This window comes from Parasteatoda tepidariorum, chromosome 6 (assembly GCF_982258835.1).
Source record: "Parasteatoda tepidariorum strain Cologne lab strain chromosome 6, Ptep-v5.0, whole genome shotgun sequence".
Taxonomy (NCBI): domain Eukaryota; kingdom Metazoa; phylum Arthropoda; class Arachnida; order Araneae; family Theridiidae; genus Parasteatoda; species Parasteatoda tepidariorum.
Genome location: NC_141760.1, coordinates 58,383,662 through 58,407,209, shown reverse-complemented (window position 1 = coordinate 58,407,209; position 23,548 = coordinate 58,383,662). Strand labels below are relative to the sequence as shown.

General features: G+C 26.5%; 1 protein-coding gene across 11 annotated transcripts in view; it reads right to left on the bottom strand.

Moving 5' to 3' along the window:
* Window positions 1–23,548, bottom strand: part of LOC107447394 (neuronal acetylcholine receptor subunit alpha-7-like) — a 414,295-nt gene that overhangs the window by 62,034 nt on the left and 328,713 nt on the right. For all 11 annotated transcript variants that reach the window (XM_071178635.2, XM_087165901.1, XM_087165900.1 and 8 more), the window contains exon 8: window positions 12,723–12,832. In XM_071178635.2, the coding sequence (XP_071034736.1) occupies window positions 12,723–12,832 (110 nt within the window). The remainder of the gene's footprint in view (window positions 1–12,722; window positions 12,833–23,548) is intronic.

Below are 23,548 nucleotides of genomic sequence, written 5' to 3'. Positions count from 1 at the left end.
AGAAAAAGTAATACAATCAGTTGCTAGTAGTCAATAGTCTGAAATCATATTAATTTTCTATAAAGTTAAATATAAACTTAGTAGTTTATCCTACGAAGGATGTATTACTTAATCTATCCTATAACAAACTAAGCATCTCAAATGCTGACTATTTTAATTGCACTAATAATACTTAAAGGAAGCGTTCGGTATGATCGAGATACCGTATTATAAACTAGCGTAAGCTTAGGTAATAAGGGATATTTCAGTATCAATTTATGTGAAATGCTCTCTAACGGACAAGACAACCTTTAATCGAGTTCGAGTTAAACTTGACATTTATGTGTGGAATATGTTATATTGGCACACTATACGTTAGAGGCCTTATGTGTCTTTAAACTCATTGAAATATCACATGAGTGGCTTTTTCTGCCTAAATCCTGCAATGGTCCTGTCTATACCATCTCAGAAATTGGATCAGAAGTTTAATAACATGCCATGTAAACCAGGAATGTTTCTTCGCCAAAGTAATGCAAGGCTACATAATATGTTCCGTAAATAAGGAAGAGAATATATTAAATCTGTATTAGAAAAGAAATAATAAGAATAATAGTTCCTTTAAAAAGCCATGTCATATTTGTACGTTGGTTTCTTTGGTACGTTGTTTATTGTATTCATAGTTTGCATAATGTATTCGATAATTAATAACCCATACCAACTTAAAAGAAAAAAAGATATGTCTTAAATGAAACAGATTGCTTACAATGTGTCAGTTAAGAAAAATGGCCTTCTTAATAAAGGATATTGAAGTAACAATATATGTATTCTGTAAAGAATGATACGACACTGATGAGAACAATTAAAGGGAGGTACGCTTTTTTTCTTTTAAAAAAGAACAAAATAAGTAACTCCAATACGGAAATAAATTATTAAATGAGGATTAAGCTTTTACGGACTCCTTTGCCCCTTAGTCGCCTGTGACTAGAGCTATCTCATTTGTTCGCTGAAGCTTGTAGCGTAATGATGTTTTGAAACATCCTAGCTTAGCCCAATCCTTCTTTTTTGAATTTCAACTTTTTCCCTTCGTTAATAAGACAAGTCGTTCGTGTCAAAATAATGTCATAAGATGGTAGATAGTTGGAAAACTCGAGACTGGCCAATCGCAAGCTATCTGTTGTAGGGACTTCGGGGATACCAGAAATGAGAGGCAAGAACAGTGGTCCTCTGATCTCGTTAAGGCTGCAAAAGGGCAACAAGACCAGCTTCAGACTATTTGAGAATTCTAGCCAGAAGGATAGATTCGTGACAGCGAGCCAACTCTCGCTACCTGTAAAATCCAACAGGAATATTCATTTCACAAATTACAGTCACCTAGAGACTTGATGCAAGTGGCCTGTAGGTCAGGTGCCCTGTAGTCTGTATCCTTTAGAGAGTGAAACACAATGAAAAAACACCGTCCAACATTGTGCCGAGAGCACTTGCCTTGGACAAAGGAAGATTGAGGGAGGGTTCTCTTCAGTGTTTCACTCTTGACAGAGACACGAGAGGTGCTCTCATTTGGAGAAAGACAAGAAGTTGACTATGGCGTTTTGACATTGTCGGGAAGGATTGCTATGGTCGAGGTGGACTGAGAGTCTGGGCAGGTATCATGGCGGACGGACTTACTGATCTTCACGTGCTTGATAAAGATACTTTAAAAGATCAGCTGTACGAGAACGAGATCCTTTCAAGCTATGAGAGACTTTTCCACGGAGCATATGAACAAAATTTCATCTTTTGGACCATAATGCAAATCCACACAGGACTCAGTTGATAGATAAATGCCTCCAATCGGAGGATATTCAATGACTGGAGTTACCTGTGATGTTTACTGACCTTAATTTCATCGAGCACTTATTGGACGCCCTTGGACGCTCTTTTTAATCTCAAGCGTGGCAACAGGGATTGATAAGGACCCTGGTAAATAGAGTCAAACTTTGATTCGAGAGTTATGTAGCTGTTAGCGGTGATCCCACACCCTATTCAACACTTTTTTCGCTGACAGACAGGGTGTTGGTCAGCTGCTGTGCTAAAAAAGTCACCTGTTTCCTTATTTATGGTTTTATATCGGAAGATATTTTAGTTCTGCCGAGTTTAGTTTTAATTGCTTTGTTAGTTTTTTTTTTTTAAAATTCAAAATAAAAGAAGCATTTGTCCCTTTAATTGTTTCTACCAGTATAGATAGTGAATAATTTTTATGAGATTATAATATTTCTGCTCGAAATTCCTAATAAAAGATGTTACAGAGTAAGCAGTATTGCTACACAGTGCACCAAGTATTCTCTAACGAGTGTATTTATGGTAATCCTAAGAATTCTTTCATAAAAGCATCACATGAAAACGATTTTCCATAACGTCCGATAAAAACATGATGGTTTTGTCAACAAATGTATAATACAGTAACATATTGATGAATGTATCCAATAAAGAAGAAACAAAGCAAACACACAGCATCATATGATGTGCAATATACTTCAGACCTCATGAAATCTGCCTTCAGCAAAATAATAATAATAATAATAATAATTCACATGAAAGTCCGTGTCATGTAAGCAAGTTGGTTTCTTTTATAAAGTATATTGAAGCCATAGCTTTAATCATATATGCTATAACAGTAAATTCCACACCATCTTAAAAAAGCAAATATGTTAAATAAAATGCACTGTCTACTTTCTGACAATTAAATGAGCAAGTATGGTCTTTTAAATAAGGGAAATTGAAGTAGAAAGTTCCCATGATTCACATAAATTTGCAAATAACAAGACAAAAAAACTTCATTTACTAAGAAATAGCGTACGGTGTAGCAAATAATATTGCAGACGTATGGTTACTCCATACATCGAATAACGATTATACCAATACCATTTCTAAAAGGTTCCAGTCTTAAATGAAGAAAACTTCCAAAAAGTTTTATACGAAAACGAGGGTTTTGGCAGCAATAAATACCGTAGCAACATGCTGCAAAGTAAACTCAGTAAGAATGAGACAAAACAAATTAAGAAACATTCCATTTGCAACTTTCGAGTGACTACCTTTAATCGGCACATACCAAAATTAAAGGAATAATAATTCCTTGACTTATAAGCTGGATGTTTTTTTTGTAAAAAAGTAATACAGGTATTCACAGGCTGCATTGTATATCCTTTAAAGGATAAACTTTGATCTTCTTGAAAAAAATTTAGATCCTAAAAGAATGGGATGGATTTTTCAACATATGGTTTAAAAGTAGCAGGATTTCAGGTGCAAAAGTTACTGAATATATTCAGGAAAAACGAAACAAAACAAATCTAGAAAAATTCTATTTATGACATTCGATTGACCATATTAAATACCAAACAAAAGAATAATCAATATTAAAATGTTAAAAGAGCAATAATTCTTTGACATATAAGCCCGATGTTTTTTTGTAAAAAAATAATATATCATTTGCAGATTGCATCGTATATCCTATAAAGGGTATACTTTTACCTTCTTGAAAAAATATAGATTCTAAATGAAAAGGGTGGCTTTTACAAGATTAAAAAAGCATGATTTCAGCAGCAAGTGTTACCAAAGTAACATGTTGCAGAATATATCCAATAAAAAAACGAGGCAAAGCAAATATAGAAACATTTCATTTGTAATATTAGAAGAGCTACCTTTAATCGGCACATACAAAATTAAAGGAATAATAATTCCTTGACTTATAAGCTGGATGTTTTTTTGTAAAAAAGTAATACAGGTATTCACAGGCTGCATTGTATATCCTTTAAAGGATAAACTTTGATCTTCTTGAAAAAAAGTTTAGATCCTACAAGAATGGGATAGATTTTTCAACATATGGTTTAAAAGTAGTAGGATTTCAGGTGCAAAGGTTACTGAATATATTCAGGAAAAACGAAACGAAACAGATCTAGAAAAATTTTATTTATGACATTCGATTGACTATCTTTAGTACCAAAAAAAAAAAAAAAGAATAATCAATGTTAAAATGCTAAAAGAGCAATAATTCTTTGACATATAAGCCCGATGTTTTTTGTAAAAAAATAATATATCATTTGCAGATTGCATCGTATATCCTATAAAGGGTATACTTTTACCTTCTTGAAAAAATATAGATTCTAAATGAAAAGGGTGGCTTTTACAAGATTAAAAAAGCATGATTTTAGCAGCAAGTGTTACCACAGTAACATGTTACAGAATATATCCAATAAAAAAACGAGGCAAAGCAAATATAGAAACATTTCATTTGTAATATTAGAAGAGCTACCTTTAATCGGCACATACCAAAATTAAAGGAATAATAATTCCTTGACTTATAAGCTGGATGTTTTTTTGTAAAAAAGTAATACAGGTATTCACAGGCTGCATTGTATATCCTTTAAAGGATAAACTTTGATCTTCTTGAAAGAAATTTTAGATCCTACAAGAATGGGATAGATTTTTCAACATATGGTTTAAAAGTAGCAGGATTTCAGGTGCAAAGGTTACTGAATATATTCAGGAAAAACGAAGCGAAACAGATCTAGAAAAATTTTATTTATGACATTCGATTGACTATCTTTAGTACCAAAAAAAAAAGAATAATCAATGCTAAAATGTTAAAAGAGCAATAATTCTTTGACATATAAGCCCGATGTTTTTTGTAAAAAAATAATATATCATTTGCAGATTGCATCGTATATCCTATAAAGGGTATACTTTTACCTTCTTTAAAAAGTATGGATTCTAAATGAAAAGGGTGGCTTTTACAAGATTAAAAAAGCATGATTTCAGCATCAAGTGTTACCACAGTAACATGTTACAGAATATATCCAATAAAAAAATAAGGCAAAGCAAATGTAGAAACATTTCATTAGTAATATTAAAAGAACTACCTTTAATCGGCACATACCAAAATTAAAGGAATAATAATCCCTTGCCATATAAGTTGTTTGTTCTTTGAAAAGAAAGTGATATAGTATTCTCAGATTGCATAGTATAAAAAGTATACTTTGACGTTCTGAAAGAAAATCTAGATCCTAAATAAAAAGAATAGATTTTCTAACAATGCGATTTGAAAGAAGTATGATTTGAGCAAGAAGGGATACTGAATTTATCCATTAAAAGCGAAACAAAGCAAATCTAGAAACGTCACCTTAATGATATTTGTGCGACTACCTTCAATCGGCAGATACCAAAATTGAAAGAATAATAATTCCTTGACATATAAGCTAGATGTTCTTTGTAACAAAAAATATAGTGTTCACAGATTGCATCATATATCCTATAAAGTGTATTCCTTCAGTTTTTTGAAAAAAAATCTAGATTTCAGATGAAAAGAATGAATTTCCCAAAACGTGGAAAGAATTATTTGGCAATAAGGGATATGGTAATGATATGTTAAAAATATATCCAGTAAAAATGTTACAAAAATGTAGAAACATTTTATTTTTAATATTCGAGTGACTTTTTTTAATGTGCATACAACAAAATAAAAATAAACATAATTACTTCAATATACGTTGTCATATAAGCTACATGCTTTATATGGAAAAAATATTTTTAATAGTATCGCATATAATGGCAATAGTACATTGCATATCCTATTAAGGACAAATTTTAGTTTCCTCGAAAAAGTCCAGATCCTAAGTAAAAAGGACTTTCTAAAATATTTCATATGAGTATGATGGTTTTGGACAAACAAAACACACTACAGCAACAAGGTGTAGTATATATCCAGGAGAAATTAGACACATCAAATATTCCATTGGTAATATTCGCTCGATAACCTTTAATCAGCATATAAAGAAAATTAAAAGACTAATAATACGTTTGAAATACCTTTCATGTGAACTAGATATATATTTTTTTAAAAAAAAAGGAATATATGCTTTACGCATCTCATTGCATATCCTACATGTGTTAAACTTTTATCTTCTAACTAAAATGCAGACTTTAAAATGAAAACGATTTTCCAAAACGTGCCTTGTAAACAAAATGTGTGGCAACAAGGTGTATTGCATTAACCTGATACAAAGAATAAGAAGACCTATATTAAGGAAGTTCGGAATTTTTAATGTGCAGATTACCTTAAATCTGCATTCAATAAATATAGAATAATAATAAATCCTTCGGAATTTCGCATTAAAAAAATAGACATCCAAATTTCATTTGATAATCATCCTAATTAGCAATAAAGGAGAATTTTTTTTTAGAGCAACAGAGCAAAACAGAGCAAAATTATAAACTTCAATCTACGCATTTAATGTACCACTTTAAGTTTGTTTTCCTGCAAAGCACAAATTAGAATGTTATGAATAGAAATTTATCAGCTCTCACACGTAGTCAGTCTACAATTTCCCAAAACACTTCAGTAAACAATATTTTTCTTAATATGAATGGTTTCAACAAATCTTTAAAACGTATTCCAGCATCCCTCTTTTTTTTTAAGTCCTTCTAAATGAGAGAGTTTTTCACCATTCTGTAAATTTATCCGTTATTATTGGATGTCACTTATCAGAACATTTGTTTTTGAAAAATTAATCATTAATTTTCATAAGGATATGCTTTTTAATTTGTGATGACATGGTATTGTTATTATTCTTCACATTTGAGAAATCACTTAGAGTTTACACTATGCTAACTGAATTATTTATAATCTTTTGATGTTTTTTGTTTTAATTGAACTTGTTTGTTGGGGTGAGTCTCATAAATATTTACTATTTCGTCATCAGTTTAGATGCACATAGTCTTCATAAGTTCGTCATCATTAGCCGCATTAGTATCTAAATTAGTTAAAATACACAAATATTGCAATATGTTGAAATTATACATTGAGTATAAATGACAATTCTTGTACCAGATGTTTTTTTATTGTTATGTTATAAGTCATTTTTGTGAAAAGAATATTTTATCTATTGTTGATCAATACCTAAATCATTCATTCAATATTGTACGAATGTTTAATGTAAAAAACAGTTTTTTTTGTTTAAATGATTTAAATCGATAAGATGGTAACCAACATTCCTTATTTCATGCTACGTTTGCAACGTACAAAACATTGATTACAGAATACATGCACCAAATATTCTTGCAAAAATTAAAAATAAAGAGAAACTGTGATTTTTTTGAATCATTCTATTAAAAAGTTTAAATGTATGTAAATATATACTAATATCTGAATAACACTTGTCTTTAATTCTTTACCACAGTTAAGTAAACATTTTTATGAGGTATACTATTTTTTATTTAATTTAATTGAGATTTTTAAGCATGATATCTATAATGTTTTTGCAAAATATATGTCTTTTTCATTATTAAACGATAATATAAATTCATAAAATTGATGTAACGTTAACATGAAATAAATATGATTATAGTTGAAATAAGTAGTTGATTATATATATTACATATTATAGGACATAGTTGATTATATTTATATGATTAAAATTTATTAATACGTAAATTTTTTGCAATCTGAGATTTGTAATTAAAAGATTATGATGATGATTTTATCAGTAAGATTTGAGGAGGATTTTGTACCTGCTTATACCTGCTTGCTTATTGTTTAAAGAAATTAAAGTTCGATTCAAGATTTAGTTCATTATGAGCTGATATAAAAATTTATTTTGCTTTAATGTTATAAATAAAAAAAACAATGCTTGTCTTTTATTAAGATAATTAAACAAGATATTTAACGGAATTCTACATTTATAGCATTGAGAGTTATTAAATTATATAGATATATTCATTGTGAATATAATTCTTTATGGAATGATTCAAATGTTATATGAGGTTATACAGATCATGCTATATACATAACAACATGCAACATTTAAGCAGCCGTATACACATCATGCGAAGTTTTTAGCAAGGTTTGAAAGATTAGGAAAACAGTAGAAAAGAGAAAAAAGAAAATGAGTGAAACTTACCAAAAATAATATCTTGCTCCCGATTTCTTTAGAAGTGTGGTTTTGGTGAACAAAATTTATTATAAATTTTGTCGTAGAGACACACTCAGATGAAGGCGTTAAACAAAGAGAGACACAGAAAAGTAGAAGAGCGCCATTCAATTCTACTTTGCCAGACTACGAGGGTACAACGACATTTCAGAGACAGCACAACACCACATGACCCGATATAAGACACATATTTAAAACACATCAAGGCAATCAACACAAAAGAAAAAACACCAAAAAAAAGAGAGTGAATTAAATCGTGCTTGATTTCCATTGATGGATGCAAACACACTTAAATATATTTCATCTGCAGTTGGAGGAGGGGTATAATATCTGTTACTGTATTCTACCTGTTATTATAGAATAGTTATAATATCTGTTGCATCTAATATCTGCTGCCATGTTTTTGTTAAACCTTTTTCACATGAGCAGAATAATTGACAAGTTGACAAGACTTAAATGTCGTATATTTTGATTTTATTAACCAGATTTATGTTTTTATTTTTTTATTACTTTTGCAAATTTTTTTCATACCAGATATGTCATGACATTATTATTCAGTACGGTAATTTTTCTACGTGTAGACCTTGAATACTTATTGCTCAGTTACTTGAAACTTTTGTGAGCAATTGAACGCTTTGAAACAAACACCACTCTCAGAAGATATTTCATCTGCTACTAAAGGAAGGATATAATATGCGTTGCAGTATTATATCTGTTATTACAGAATAGGTATAATATCTGTTATATCTATCATATATGATATATTTTTTTTTTGATAAAATGTATTTGAATGTTTTCCCCTAGATACTACAGTTTTAGCTGCATAAGATAACTTAAATGTACTATATCAAACTATATTCTAATTTATTGATGGAACCTGTAGTATGGCAGTTTATATTATAAAAATAAAACATGAATATAATGTATACAAACTCATTTCTTTTAATCTTGAAAGCATTTTGAATAGGGTATATTCCCTTAAATGTTGACTGAAAAAATAAGACTTCAAAACTACCTTAATATATGACTTTATGTGATAAAATTTAGTAAATAGAGTAAAATTTGGTAAATTCATCATGATTCCTCAGAGAATGGTATAAAAATTATTAATTCGATTGTCTTTGTTTCTCAGTTTTGTATTTTTTAATACATTTTTGATAATAAGAACTATAATTTTGAAAACCAGAATTCACAGTAAACTGTTACCATATGAAAGGAAAAATCATCAAGTGAATGACTTAATTGTATATTTTAGTTTTATTAAACAAAATTACGTTTATTTTATTTTATTTATTTATTTTTATTAGAAATGTCATTAATATAAAGTACGGTAATTTTACTGGAATTCATTTATCTACGTGGATTTTGGGAAGTAGAACGACGTGTAACAATGGCTATTCCAATGGATAAAATACAAGAAAAAATACTTTTTCTTAGGAATGCAACCTTTTATTAACTTAACTACGTAATCTTTAGCTTTATACCTCAAAAAAAAAAACCAAAAATAAGTTTCTTCATGTTCATATCGTTCCTGACTTTTAATTATATCTGATAATATTTATAATGATAGAATTAGTGTATGAAAAATTTAAACTTGTAAAATGTTTTATACAATAATTTCTAAAAGCATTTTATGAAGTAGAATATATGATTATAAAAACATTGCAATCTTAAATTGTGCACATAATCGTATTATTAACGAAAAAATTGAAGCATTTTGACGAAACATATGAAGATGTGTATGGTTTCGAAATAAAAAAAAAAACTACACAATTTCCGCAGCTTCAACTCCCTTATTTTTTATTTACACAAATATTTATGTGAATTCAGATCAAAAGTTATTAGGAAGGATAAGGTAAAAATTGTTAGGAATACATATTTGAATGATCAAATGTTGAATTAAATAGTTGTTTGTTAAAAATGAATTGAAACATATAATATCTATTTAAATATATGTATAACATCTAATTAAACGAACGCTATTCCATACATGTTAGCTATAATAGTTAAATGTTAAAAATGATAAAATTTATTTATTTTAAACACTTACACCTTGAAACTGAATTTTTTGAACTGTAAGAGATTTCGAGTTAAACAGTATTGATCAATTAAGTGCATATTCTAAAAGCGTGTCATTTTATTATTAAATTGAAATTGTCCTCATAACATTCCAACTATTGTCAAACTACCAAATGCTGGATGTCTATATATATTTTTCATATTAGAAAATCATATTTCAAAGTTATAGAGGGCTTTAAAAGAATGATAATTAAATAGTTTTAACTACAATAGATTTCGTTAAATAAAAAAAAGAAACTTTTTAAATTATAAACATTTTAGAGGATTCAATTGTTTTCCAAATTTGATTTACAATATATTCAATTTGTAAAAGTGATTAAAGATACCATGTAGTTATTTTTATCTAACATCTTCGATATAAATAGTAACTTCCAACTAAAGATTAAAAGAAGATATGCTTCTGTATAACTTTAATTTATTCTGATTGAATTTTAAACTGAAGAGGTTTTATTGCATGAATTTAATTTATAGTCTGTCAACCACTATCAATACAACAGTATTAATTTAATCCACTTCAACAATGCTTATTTTCCACATAATAATTTTTTCTCAAGTTCTTTATGACTCACGAAATATATACTCACAATATATATTATGTTCACAAATAAAATTAAGTGTTTTCAAATTTATGAGAATCATTTACCAGATATGTGTTATTAATGTGGAGCTAGTTATGCATTGAGTGTCTTAAGTTTAGCTTTAAAATAAAATATCAGTGATTTTGATCGAGTTGCATTAAGTTTTTACATATTTTTTCTTAAATAAAAGGAATATAGTTTAAAATAGGGATAAATCCCAGAGTTTAAATTTTTTTAAACATTTTACGTCATTGATATGTCATTGATATGTTACGTCAAAAAAGTGACTAAAGTTTGGAAAGTAATTAAAAACTTACAGTTTGTAAAATTTATATTCCTGATTATCATTATATAACCTCATGCAATCATATAATTTTATTTAAATATCCTTCATATAAATACTTTTATACTTCAAGCAAATTAATTAAAACAAATAAAATTGATCATAATAACAAATCGAATGATTTCCAAATTAAAAACACAGTTTTACTTAATAAGTGTTACATGTAGTATTTAATTGAACATAATTACATATGGTACGAAAATGTTACCTATAAAACTTATGACTCCTTGAAGTAACTGAAGTATAAATACTCAAAACTATTATGATTAAAATACAAATACTATAACCTATTATGATACTTTAGCACAAATTCTAACATCTTGAAAAAATGTTTCAATTTAACTATTTTGAAAAACAAAAAATTTAGAAAATTCTTTTTTATTACTAACTATATTAAGTATTTAAATGATATATTGTCCATACCAGTTTTGTTTAAACTTTAAACCCAAATATCGCGTTATGAACTTAAAAAAGAATGTATTTAAAAAAAGTAACTTTTTAAAAAAAATAACAAATAAAGCATAAATTCTAAGATCTTCCACTGACGGTTCTGCACATAAAAAGTCGCATTTTAACCTGCAGTCTTCTCTGCATAGCAAAACCGGTTTTCCCATGTTAACTGATAGGGGAACTGTGTGAAGGGGTTAACGTGAAAATAACTGATTGATTTTAACAGCCTTATTCATTTTAAGTTTTTTTGAGCAAAATAGCTTATATAAAGTATAATAAAAGATGGTTGATTTCTGTTACAATTTAAAATTATAAATTGAAAGCAATCTAAAAAACCCCAATCTAGAATAGTTATAAACATTTTAATCTTAATACAAAGTATTTAACTAAGGGAATTTTTCAGAAATAAATAACCGAGATTTATATTTTCGTATAAAATAAAAATATAAAAATGAAACCTCGCGTATTGCAATTGAATTAGAATGCTAAATTTTCTAGAATATAAATTTATACAAATATATGCATGTAGCATGTATTAATAATTTCATTTACCTCTTTCTAGAGCATATTTTAGAAATAATTCTTTAAGATTTTCACCGAAATAACAAACCTTAGTTCATCAGAGATTTTTTAAAATTTTTATACAAATAAATTATTCTGTTTCTATACAGTTCACATTAAATACTTTTTGCTTTTCTGGTTTTCAAACATATTTTAATGAAGAAGATAATGTAACTCTAACAGTTTAAAATTTAATATATATTCACATTTTAAGTTATATAAGAGAAAATTCATTGATAGAGACATACACAGAAAAATTAAAATTCTAAAGAATATTTAAAAATAGCACCATAATTGGTTTAAATATAAATCATTCATTATTTTAAGAAAATATACCTTTCAATAATAATTTTTATTTAGTCATTTATCACTCCAAAGTATTTAAACAGTCAATATTTTATCGTATTGGTAAATATATATTATTTAATTTTTAAACATCATAATAATGCGGATCACATTAATTGTAAGGAAAGTTAAAACATACTGCATACACTCTTGAGGTTTTTAATAATTATTGTGCATTTATTTTGATGATAAGCTATTTTATTCAAGTAAATTTGCTAAGATTTTAATTTTTTTTCGATCTGTACGCAAAAACGATATGTTTGCAGTTAAACAATTGTATAAATTTTCGTTAAACTGTCGTTGCAGTTTATCGTTATATGCACTTTTACACTTCTTATTTCTTTGTTTTTAAATTGTTTTTGATAAAAAAATATTTGTATATTTTTAAGCTCTGGATACGAAATAATAATAGTAAAAAATACTCACGTATGCAGGCATTTCATGTGTGTCCGAATTTCTGTGATGATAGTTGAGGACAACGACCGTCATGACAACTGAGAATGCCACCATTATCATTATACAAGCGAAATATGTTCCTGAAAAGTTTAAAGAAGAGCGTATTTGCATTGATTTAAAGTGTAATGATTATATAAATTAGTTATGGAATTAAAAAAAACACTTTATGAATTATAGAGATAAAAAATAATTTTTTTGCCAAGTATACTGCTAAGCAGTTTAAAACTTTTTAGAACGTTAAAAATTTAAAAAATAAATAAATAAATAAGAAATATAGCATGATGAAAAAATGTTAAACTCAAGTTCTTTATTAAGCACAAAATGTATTACTTTAATTATATCTTTTTTATTTATACTTTAGACAGAGTTAAATGAAACCTTTTCTGAATATGAAATGATAACTGAATAAAATAAAAATTTAAATAAAGTAAAAATTTAAGCAAAATAATCAGTTTTAATTTGGATATCGTGTATGATGGTAGGTTTAGTTTCAGTAACTAAAATTACTTGTCGATAAAAAAATGCATAAATATTTGAAAGAAAAGTAATGGGATATTAAAATCATAAATAAAAGAAATATGATTTAAATATAATTATTCCATTTCAAATATACTACTTTATAAGTTTTAAGTAATTTATACATAGGTAGTAAATTGTTTTGAACTAGAACTATGAGTAAAAAATTGAAATATTAATCAATGTATCATAATATTTAAATTCATAATACTTTTAAAATGCATATTGTAAAAAATTATTTACAACCATTTTCTTTCTTAAATAATTCAATATCACAATCTAATGTTCTTTTTCAGTTATTGAATGAACAGAATTTTAAATAAAAGGGAGTTTTATTAACTATATATTAGCAAAAAGTTATTTTTAAAAGAGAATAGGAAATAAAATGATTTTAATTTAAAAAATAATAAAGTCTATTGTAATATGAGTATAATTGAGATTTCCTTAGTTTACCATTCAATATATATTTTTAAAAAAAGACTTTCTTTTTAAAAAGAATCAAATCCTTTTAAAAAGGCATTACTTTGTTCCCATTACTTCCTTTTTATTATAATAATAACAATTATAAACTTCGTTTTCAGCTTAATACTACAAGCTACGATTTCTAAATCTAAACACAATGCATACCACATAGAGTAATATCTATGTCTACGCATAATCTATGTTCAGCTTACTACTTTATGTCTACGACACATATCTATCTATTCCTAGTGCTTTGGCTTACCACAAATTTTCCTATTACAACATACGTGCAAATAGCATGCAAAAAACATCAAGATGTATTGTAATTATAGTTTAATTTGAACAAACCATGCTGGTGCTTTTAACAATGTTGTAGCATTTTAAGCCATTTTACATTTAGTTTGCTAATCATTGCCTATGTTATTATAATCCTGCGGAAAAAAAAGATAACCATATAATTTACGATGCACGGTATGTAAATCTTTGGTATCCGGAAAATCCCCTAAAAATGTACAAAGCATGAATTGTATACATAAAAGAAAAATTGTGTATTTATTAACGCACTTTGAGAAATACTGTACTTTATGATCACATATAAAGCATACTGGTTATACTATATATTGATTTTAATTTATTTTGTTAGAATAATATCTGTAATTTAGGCAAAAACTGCTAAAATAGTTTTAAATAAAATTAACATATTTAATTCAACACAACTAATTTAAAATAAATTAGCATAAATTGAATAATTTGCATAATTCTTGTAAATTCACTGTCTATTGTTCATATAATACTTACATAAAAATTTCATTACCATAGTGGACAATATTCAAAATGAAACTATAAAGTTAGTAAGATCTCAATACCTTGATATTCGGGCTGGACATTTGATATTGTTAAAAGTAAATTTTTCAAACTTTAAAGAAACTAAATAAACCCCATTCAAATGCAGTTTAAAAATCATCGTTACTTAAAAAAATCATTATTCTTCTAAGCTAAAATAGGCAAACTTTTCAGATCATAGTCTTTAATTCCTTGATATGCATTTCTCACATCGCTCACACATGCCTACACTAAAAAGAAAGTTTAAGCGTTAGCGAATTATGTTTTGTAAATAATGTAATTTAAAACAAAAATTACTTTAGCAATCAGAACTGTTTAATTTTTTATGTCTATCTTATAATTAGAGTTAGTACAGTTTTGTAGTATTCATGACATTTTCAACAATACCAGTTTTGCTAACAGTGTAGAAATCTAAGAATAGTATTATTAACTATGATAAAAGTATTTATAATTTAAGATTTAAGACGGATTAAGATTTAGCGACTTAATTTCCGTATTTAAGATTTAAGAATTCAGCTATTCGCGAATTATGTTTTGTAAATAATTTCATAAGACATCCATTTAAAAAAAATATTTTACCAATCAGAAACGTTAAAATTTTTTTTTTATGTCTGCCATACAATTAGAATTAGTTCAGTTTTGTAGTTTTCATTATATTTTCATCAATACCAGTTATGTAAACAATGTAAGAGTATAAGAATATTATTATTAGCAATGATAAAAATATCTATAATTTAATATTAAAAATTCATAATATGAACAATATTAATCTATAAATGAAAAATTAAGTCTTTATCAATAACATTTTATTTTCCGATCTGACTCATCTTAGATTGTAATTCTCTTCATTATTATTATTCAAACGGAAAAGCAAGAATTATCTCACTATCTCATTATAAATTGCACGGAAAGTTATTTGGTCTGTGTTTAACTGAATTTTGTAGATGGAATTTCATTATTATTGAGTTGATTAAGTATAGTTACATTTTCATAGTGCTCTAAGACTGCTTTCGTTCTAAAATTTCTTTTTGCTCCAGTATTCATTGTTAAAACACCACAGCATACGCCTTTGTCAGACAATTTTTATTTCTTGACATATTCTTTATGAAAGCAAACAAAACTAACAACCCGTGGAGTGAGAAACGATTTTTCTTTTTCTACAAAAACACTTTCTTTGCAACCTCACGTAACGGTAATGAAATTGAGTTTCTTTGGGTCAGTTCAACTGAAGATACGGATCTCTTGATTGAGATATTATAGTAACAGAAATATTTCTATTCGAACTTTTTTACTCACGGGTCACGATGTCACTAGAAATCGAATGCAGTTTAGGTGAGAATTCTTTAATGAGTTTCTGCCTCTTACCTATTTGTCCTTCATTTAAGAGGTGGTTTCTTTTCTAATTTTTTTTGTAGTGACATAGGGGCGTTTTGTAGTGACGTTTCTTGATAGTTATAAATAAGTTTTCAAAAAACTGGATTATATGAAGCAAAAGTTTTGAAACTATCATAGATATTTTATATTAAGATATATTAACCTATTAATATTACTTTATATTAGTCTATAAATATTATTTATATTTATGTTAACTTATATTAAAGTATAACATGAGTGGAAAAGTGTGAAGGAAATACTTGCAAATTATTTAAATCAAATTCATTCAGAATTCACTTCATGAGAAATATGTTTTTTTTTATTATCTCAAAACATAAGTCGAGAAATAATAAATAATAATTATATTAATAAATAATAATTAAAATAATTATGAAAATTCTTACATAATGATATACATTTATAGTAATAATGAATCTATAAAACCTAATAAATAAATTTACAGCAGAAATGTAATTAACTCTGTACTGATGTAATTAAGTTTCTTAAAAGCTTTATTAATTTAATTTAAATTTAATAGGTTTAATTGTGTCTTAAAAAGCAATTATAAACTTTATTTATATTTAAAAGCCAGTCTGAAAGAGCTGTTTTGATCAGCTTTCAGAAAATGCTAGCTTCTTAAAAATGTAACTTTCTTATTTATTCTATTGCTAAATATTAAAAAAACAAGAATTTGCATTTATTTGATACTGTAATCGATTTTTAAACAAGATAAACCTTTTGAATTCATTTGACGAATTATTTTCAGTGAAATATTTTTTGTAACGAAAAAATAAATTTTGATATTTAAATTTTCAAAAAAATATTAGTTTTGTTACTACATTAAATTTGAACAAAATTAAGACAAATTAAAATTATATAATTCATATTATAAAATTAGATTTGAAATATATTACTATATTTTTTGCCCTCTATAAAAAAGTTTAAAACGTGTTGCTACAGAAGTTAGAAGTCGTAAATCTATTTTGTTTTAAGTGATTATTAAATATTTTGCAATACTTACATAGGAAGTTTATAGATATGATTAGTATTTTCATGACTTTTTAATACGGTTTTTGACAAAAAATTTTTGTTTGCAAAAACATTTATTAACTAATTTTTAACTTAATAAGCTTCTTTTTGAATTTTATTATATAGTTTGATTTTGTGTTATTAGTTAAATAATATTATTATTTTAAATTTTCATTTGCAAATCTAAAACAATTCATTTTGCTTAAACTCTCTAAAATCTATGGAGGCGAGAATAATAATGACAAAAAATGTAAATAATAATATAATATAATATAATATAATATAATATAATATAATATAATATAATATAATATAATATAATATAATATAATATAATATAATATAATATAATATAATATAATAATGACAAAAAATATAGTTTTAAGCACAGAAAAGGACATTTCAAGCTATTATTTTGAATGTATGTTGTACGTATACTTTAAAAGCATCTATCTAATTTTTCTTGAATATTTAACTGATTAATTTCCATATCATCATGGAAAACCTTATAAAAATTCTTTGTTATATTCAACAACCATAACTGTTTGAAGTTATCGAGAAAAGTGTGCAGTCAAATGTTTTTTTTTTAGTTGTCCATTTCTTAGAAATTGCATTTTTATTACAACATCTATGATACTAAAGCATTGTACTGTACTGAAATGTATAGATGAATTCTTATATAATATTATTTTTATGTAAAACTAAAAAAATAAGACAAAAACTTTATTTTCCATAAACGAAAACTGAACCAAATGATGATAAAAATTAAAATAAGTATTGCTGATTTGATTTATTATTTATTATTATTTCTAATTTCATTCTCAAACTCTGTTAGTTACTTTTTAATCGTTATATTATTACTTCATAATATTTAATGAAATAAAATGCATAGTGGCGTACTATGCTATTTTTATAGCTTTTTGTGTTAAATTCAAAATAGCTTTCAAATTGTGAATAAAATAAAAGTATATTAATTGATAAATTTTAGTATTTAATTGATAAATTTATTGTTTAAGTTAAATATTTATTTCAAAAATCGTATAGCATATATTTTGTAAAATAATCTAAACCAGTTTATTTTCGAATATTTTTTAATCCATCAGTTTAGATTTAGACAAATTTTCCATGCATCTTAAACCTAAGAATAAAAATAAACACGCAATGATTTTTCAAAAAAAAAATATTTTGAAACAAAACATTTTCTAACAGAAGTTTTGATTTATGACTTTGCGGTTGCAGCCTGAAAGTGAAAACAAATAAAACATCAGATAATTGATAACAAAATGTCAAAATGCATTGTTTAAACGATAAGCATTAAAATATTTTCGCGAAAGTTTGTGTAAGCTAATAGCTTTTAGGGGATTGTTTTCCATTATGATAATCACAGTATTACTTCACTGAAAATGTATTTAAAGGATGTAATGTATAGCATATTAAGATTGTAAAGTAAAGAGGAAGCAAGAAACTGCTTGCGTTGTTGTTTTTTGTTTTGGCTATTAAGCCTTTGACTAAATTGAGATCAACAATGGATCTGGTATATGTTAAAATGCAGTTTCCGGGATGAAAAAAAATAACGTTTAGTTTATCATGTTTCTTTCTTAAGGTGTCAAGTATTTCATAGCTATTATTTAGGGAAAAGAATTTACACCACTTATTATAACAAAAAATAAAATAAAGGAAAAGCAATTTGCTCTAATTTAAAAAAAATAGAACAAGCTCAAACACTTAATTTAAAGAAGCACGTTTATTTATTATTATAAAATGTTTATACAAATAGGGTTCATAATTTTAAAAATAAGTTGTAATAAAAACTTTTAACATTCAGCATAAAAATTGCATAGTTCGTATTGAATTTTGACTAAAGATGTTCTTTTTTGATTAAGCACTTAAGGCTTAGTTTTTCAAAACCGTTAATTTTAATATTAACAGCTTTTTGACGTATAAAGCTTCTATAAAATTAAATAAAATTTCTTTAATACTTTCTAATATTTTTCAGGTTTATGAAAAAGGGTTAATAAATAACTATAAGTTTACTCAGTTAACTTTCTTGAGAGTTTTTTTATTAAGCACTTATGGAAGTGCTCAGTTTTTCAAAACCTATAATTTTAATACCACTAGTGTCTTGACGTTAAGTTGTAAAACATTTGATAGCTATTATTTAGGGAAATAAATTTACACTACTTATTATAACAAAACATGAATTAAAGTAAAAGTAAAAGAAACTAACGTAAAAAAAAATAGAGCAAATTTAGTACACAATTTAAAGAAACACGCTTGCATATTATTATAAAATGTTCAGATAAATAGGGTTTTAACCTATCAAAAAGTAACAGTTTTTAAAAAACTATTAATATTTAATAAAAAAATTGTCATAGTTCGTGTATTGAATTTTAATTGAAAAATTATTTTTTGAGTAGGTTCTTAAGAAAAGGCTTAGTTTTTCAAAATCTATAATTTTAATATCAATAGTGCTTTTGTGACGAGTTTTATAAAATGAAATAAAAACATTATTGCTTTTGTTTACTGTATTATAAAAGATTTAATAAAAAAGTACGGTTTTTTTATTAAGTCATTATGGTTCATTATGGTTTCTTATGGTCAAATATTATGGTTTTTAATTTTTTATTAAATTTATCATGTTGGCTTTCTTAAGAAGTTTCGTATTTTGCGACTGTTCATTTAAATAAAAAGAAATCTTTAAGGCAAAAAGTACATTTGAGTTAGATCAGTAAGCACTAACTTAACTAAAAAAAAGTGAAACAATGTTAAGTTACATTTGTTGTACATTATCATAGTATTTTTAGAGAAATACTCATATGGTTTGATAATTAAACAGAAAATTGTTATAAAAAATAATATACATAAAAATTAAATTTTTGGTATTAAATTTCAGTTGAAATAATTCTGCTGTTATCAAAAGTGTAATGTTAAAGTAAAAATTATTATCAGTTAGTTTTTAACAAATTAAAAATTGTATAAAACTACATAAAAACATATTTTTAAAGTTTTTTCGTTGAGACATTATGTTTTTTTTAAGTCTCAGTTTAAAAAATGTATAAAATAATTTTATGCGTATATCTATAATTATATTATTTAAAAGCCTCTGTCTCAGTATTATCTGAACAAAAAAAGAACAAAAAAGGAAGAAAATTGAACAAAGAACAATATTAGTTAAGAAAATAGGAAACAAGAAAATTTCATTATTTAGGTGAAAATACTTCAAATTATTTATTTTAAATTTAAACTTAATAAATTGTAAATTGTTTTTAATGGAAATTAAATCAGCAATTTTTTAATTTTCTTGATTTTGATTTGTTTAGCTGTTGAAAAGATATGCGAATTATAGCATAAATGTAATTTAGTTACCAATTTCCTAATTCACAATATAATATGAAGATATCACATGTATCAGATATAACATGTAATATTTTCTTTCCTAATTTTTGATGCATTTGATAAAAACATATTCCATTTATAAATAAAAAGAAATATTTTTAATAGAACACAAGCATTAGACAACTTCATGAAGTAAATAATACACTTTTGTATTATTTACTTCCTCAAGTTTTTAACTTGGTGATATTGTTTCTCAAATTTATCCTAAAATGAAAAAAAGATTTTTATTCGAGAATTATTATGACCTATCAAGTATATGTTTTTTGAAATCTAATTATAGATAGAAAACAGGTGTAAATATTTATCAAATACAAAAGTAACTTGAATCTTTAAGATTAAAAATAAAATAAAATCAGCGATAAAAGGTTGTTGAATAATTTTAAGTAAATAATGAATGATCTAAAAATACATTAAGATTGATAGAAAATTTTAAAACTTTTGTTTCTTCGTGTGGAAGTATCCAATAAATCCCCAAATGCAGGCTAAAAGTTTCAAAGAAAGCTTCAACAGCTTTCAGCTTTTCAATTAATTTCCCCCCATGCAGCTAGCTCTTAAAATAAAGCTGTTCCATAATTCATTGAGTGAAAGAAAATGATTCCTGTAGCACCATTTATATTGTAGAAGGATTTGATGAAAAAGTTGTCTCTGCCACTATGTTTATTTGTTGAGTGTGAAAGAGAAGAAGTGTGAAATAGAGAGAGGAGTCATCTCTTCAAAGGCTTGTACATCACATCCAATAAGAAAGCCTCATGACAAGTGGTTTGTAAACGAAAAGATACTGGAAGTTAGAAACTCTCAGCTCCAGGATTACAGTGGAATGAAAGCATTGCGTCGAGATAAAAGAAAAAGAAGAAAACATAGCTGCTTCTGAATCCACTTCCTGTTTCCACTTTTCTTTTCAAAGCCAACGAAGGTGAAACATGTTTCATTTCAATTTGAGGGAAAGTATTCAGATGCAGAAGCTATTTCCATTAAGTAAATTTATTTTCACTTTTGTCTACGATTCAAAATTGTAATTGAAAAATTATTTCTACTGTAAGTATAAAGGTTTTATGGGCTGAAAGTTTTGGGCTGTAAACTTGTAAAAATGATTCATATAAAATTATAGGTAGCAACGTGCAAACCTGTTTAAAATTAACTGTTGCCATTGAGTAAATAACTCTTGTGGAAAAATGAAGGATAATTTAAGCTCATTTGGCATCATATGGTTTTTGTGGTTATTTTAAAGCGTTGAACGAATTAAGATAAGCGTCTAATGATTCAAAGTAGTAATTGAAAACTGTAGTTATGGTTTAAGTATATAGTTTCAGCTGTTGTAGTTCTGCTTAATGAAATGTTTGGGTTTAGAAACTTTTAAAATGTGATAATTAAAATTACAGCAATTTATAAAAATGCTATGGATTGTTTATACCAAAAATACCATATTTTAATATGAGACTTGCTTTGACTTTACTGCTGTAATATTTCGAATCTTGTGAAGTAGAATAGTTAGGCTTCTTTTGCTATATCCTTCTAACTCTAGGCAGGTTTTGTGGTTATTATAACGTGTTATGGTAATGTAGGTTATTTGCCTTCGACGAGAACAGTATTTAAAAATTCTACGCTCAAATTTACCACTTTATTTAAGAAGCATATAAAGTTTTTATTTCTAATTAAATTATATTCGTTATTCTAAAGCTTATTTATATTCTGTTTGCTGAATTTTAATTTTGAAAATCTTAAAAATGTCTTTTTTTGAATTTCACGTTATGCATTGTTGTTTAAAAGCATTCGTTTTATTCCATTTTATTACGTATTTTTATTTTATTTTGTATTTATTTGGTAAATTCTTGTCCACAAATTTTCTATTTTATTATCATTTAAGGAAGGAGGATACTTAAATTCCTTTTGTTGTCATGTTAAATACAGATAGACTCGAAATAGCTATTGCTTCATTGGACATAGTTTTTTTTATGTAGAACCTTAGATAAGAAAACTCAGAAATGTTTTCAAAAGTATTATGATTTACAAATGGAATTTTTTTTTCTAGAAGTCTAATTTATAAAATGAGTCTTATTGGGTAACATAAGTTTTTTTCCCACAAGAAAAAAAAATATTGTTTTGTTTTTAATTATTCGATTCAACTAATTTACTGCAATGTGTAAGGTTTCAAAAAGTAAAATATTTTTCGTAACAGGTCAAGACATTATTATTACGTTTTTAACAAAGACTGGTTATAGTTCTTTCTGTTAGAGGAACACTGTACTTAATCTAATCTGCTCTAATCTGCTAAGTTCGAACTAAAATAGTCTCAGTGGTACACGAATGATAGAGGAATTTGTTTTTGTTATTAGGCTAAAAGGGTGGGGGAGTTTGAGATTTTTCACTCCATGTCACATATTTATATGTTAGTTTTATCCGAAATGTTCTACACAAAAACGATTTTGGTCTTTTACTTGGAAGAGAACACATCTTGTCTTATGAATTGGTTTTAAAGTTATAAGGAAAAGGAGGGGGACACAAATTACTTTGAACACACTATGTTTTTAAGCTGACTAATGTATAACTTTTGACAACAACGTAAAACAGAAAAAAATATTTTTGTAGACAAAACAGTTTGTTGATTATTTCTGTATAACAGAAATATCGTTAGTATGGTCAGTCATCATAGTCTAGACCATTCTTTAAGATAAAAGATAGTCGGAAGACTCGAGGTGGGTCAATCACATGCTATTTGTGAGAATCTTAGGGTTTCGAGAAATAAGGTGTCCACTTTGTGGGAACAGTTCACAGTGACAGGAATACTGGTCTGCCTCCTTGTTAAAGTCTGAAAAAGGGCAACAGCTCTGGCTCAAGACCCTTATTTAAGACTTTTCACTGAAATGTATAGATCCGCGACAGCTATACAGATGTCTCCCAACCTGGATAAGGCAACATCTATATCCCTTTCACTGATAACAGTCACCAACCAATTTAATGATAATGGTCTGTATTCTAATTGCCCTTTGGTCTGCATTACTTTGACTGTGAATCAGAAGGACCGTCTAGCATGGTGCCGAGAAAACTTGTCTTGGATAAAGAATTACTAGGGGCTGTTTCTTTTCAGTGATGAGTCGTGATTCTGTCTGGGCAGTGATTCAAGACGTGCACTAATCTGAAGGGACCACGGGATTTGATATCGGCCCTCAAACATTGCC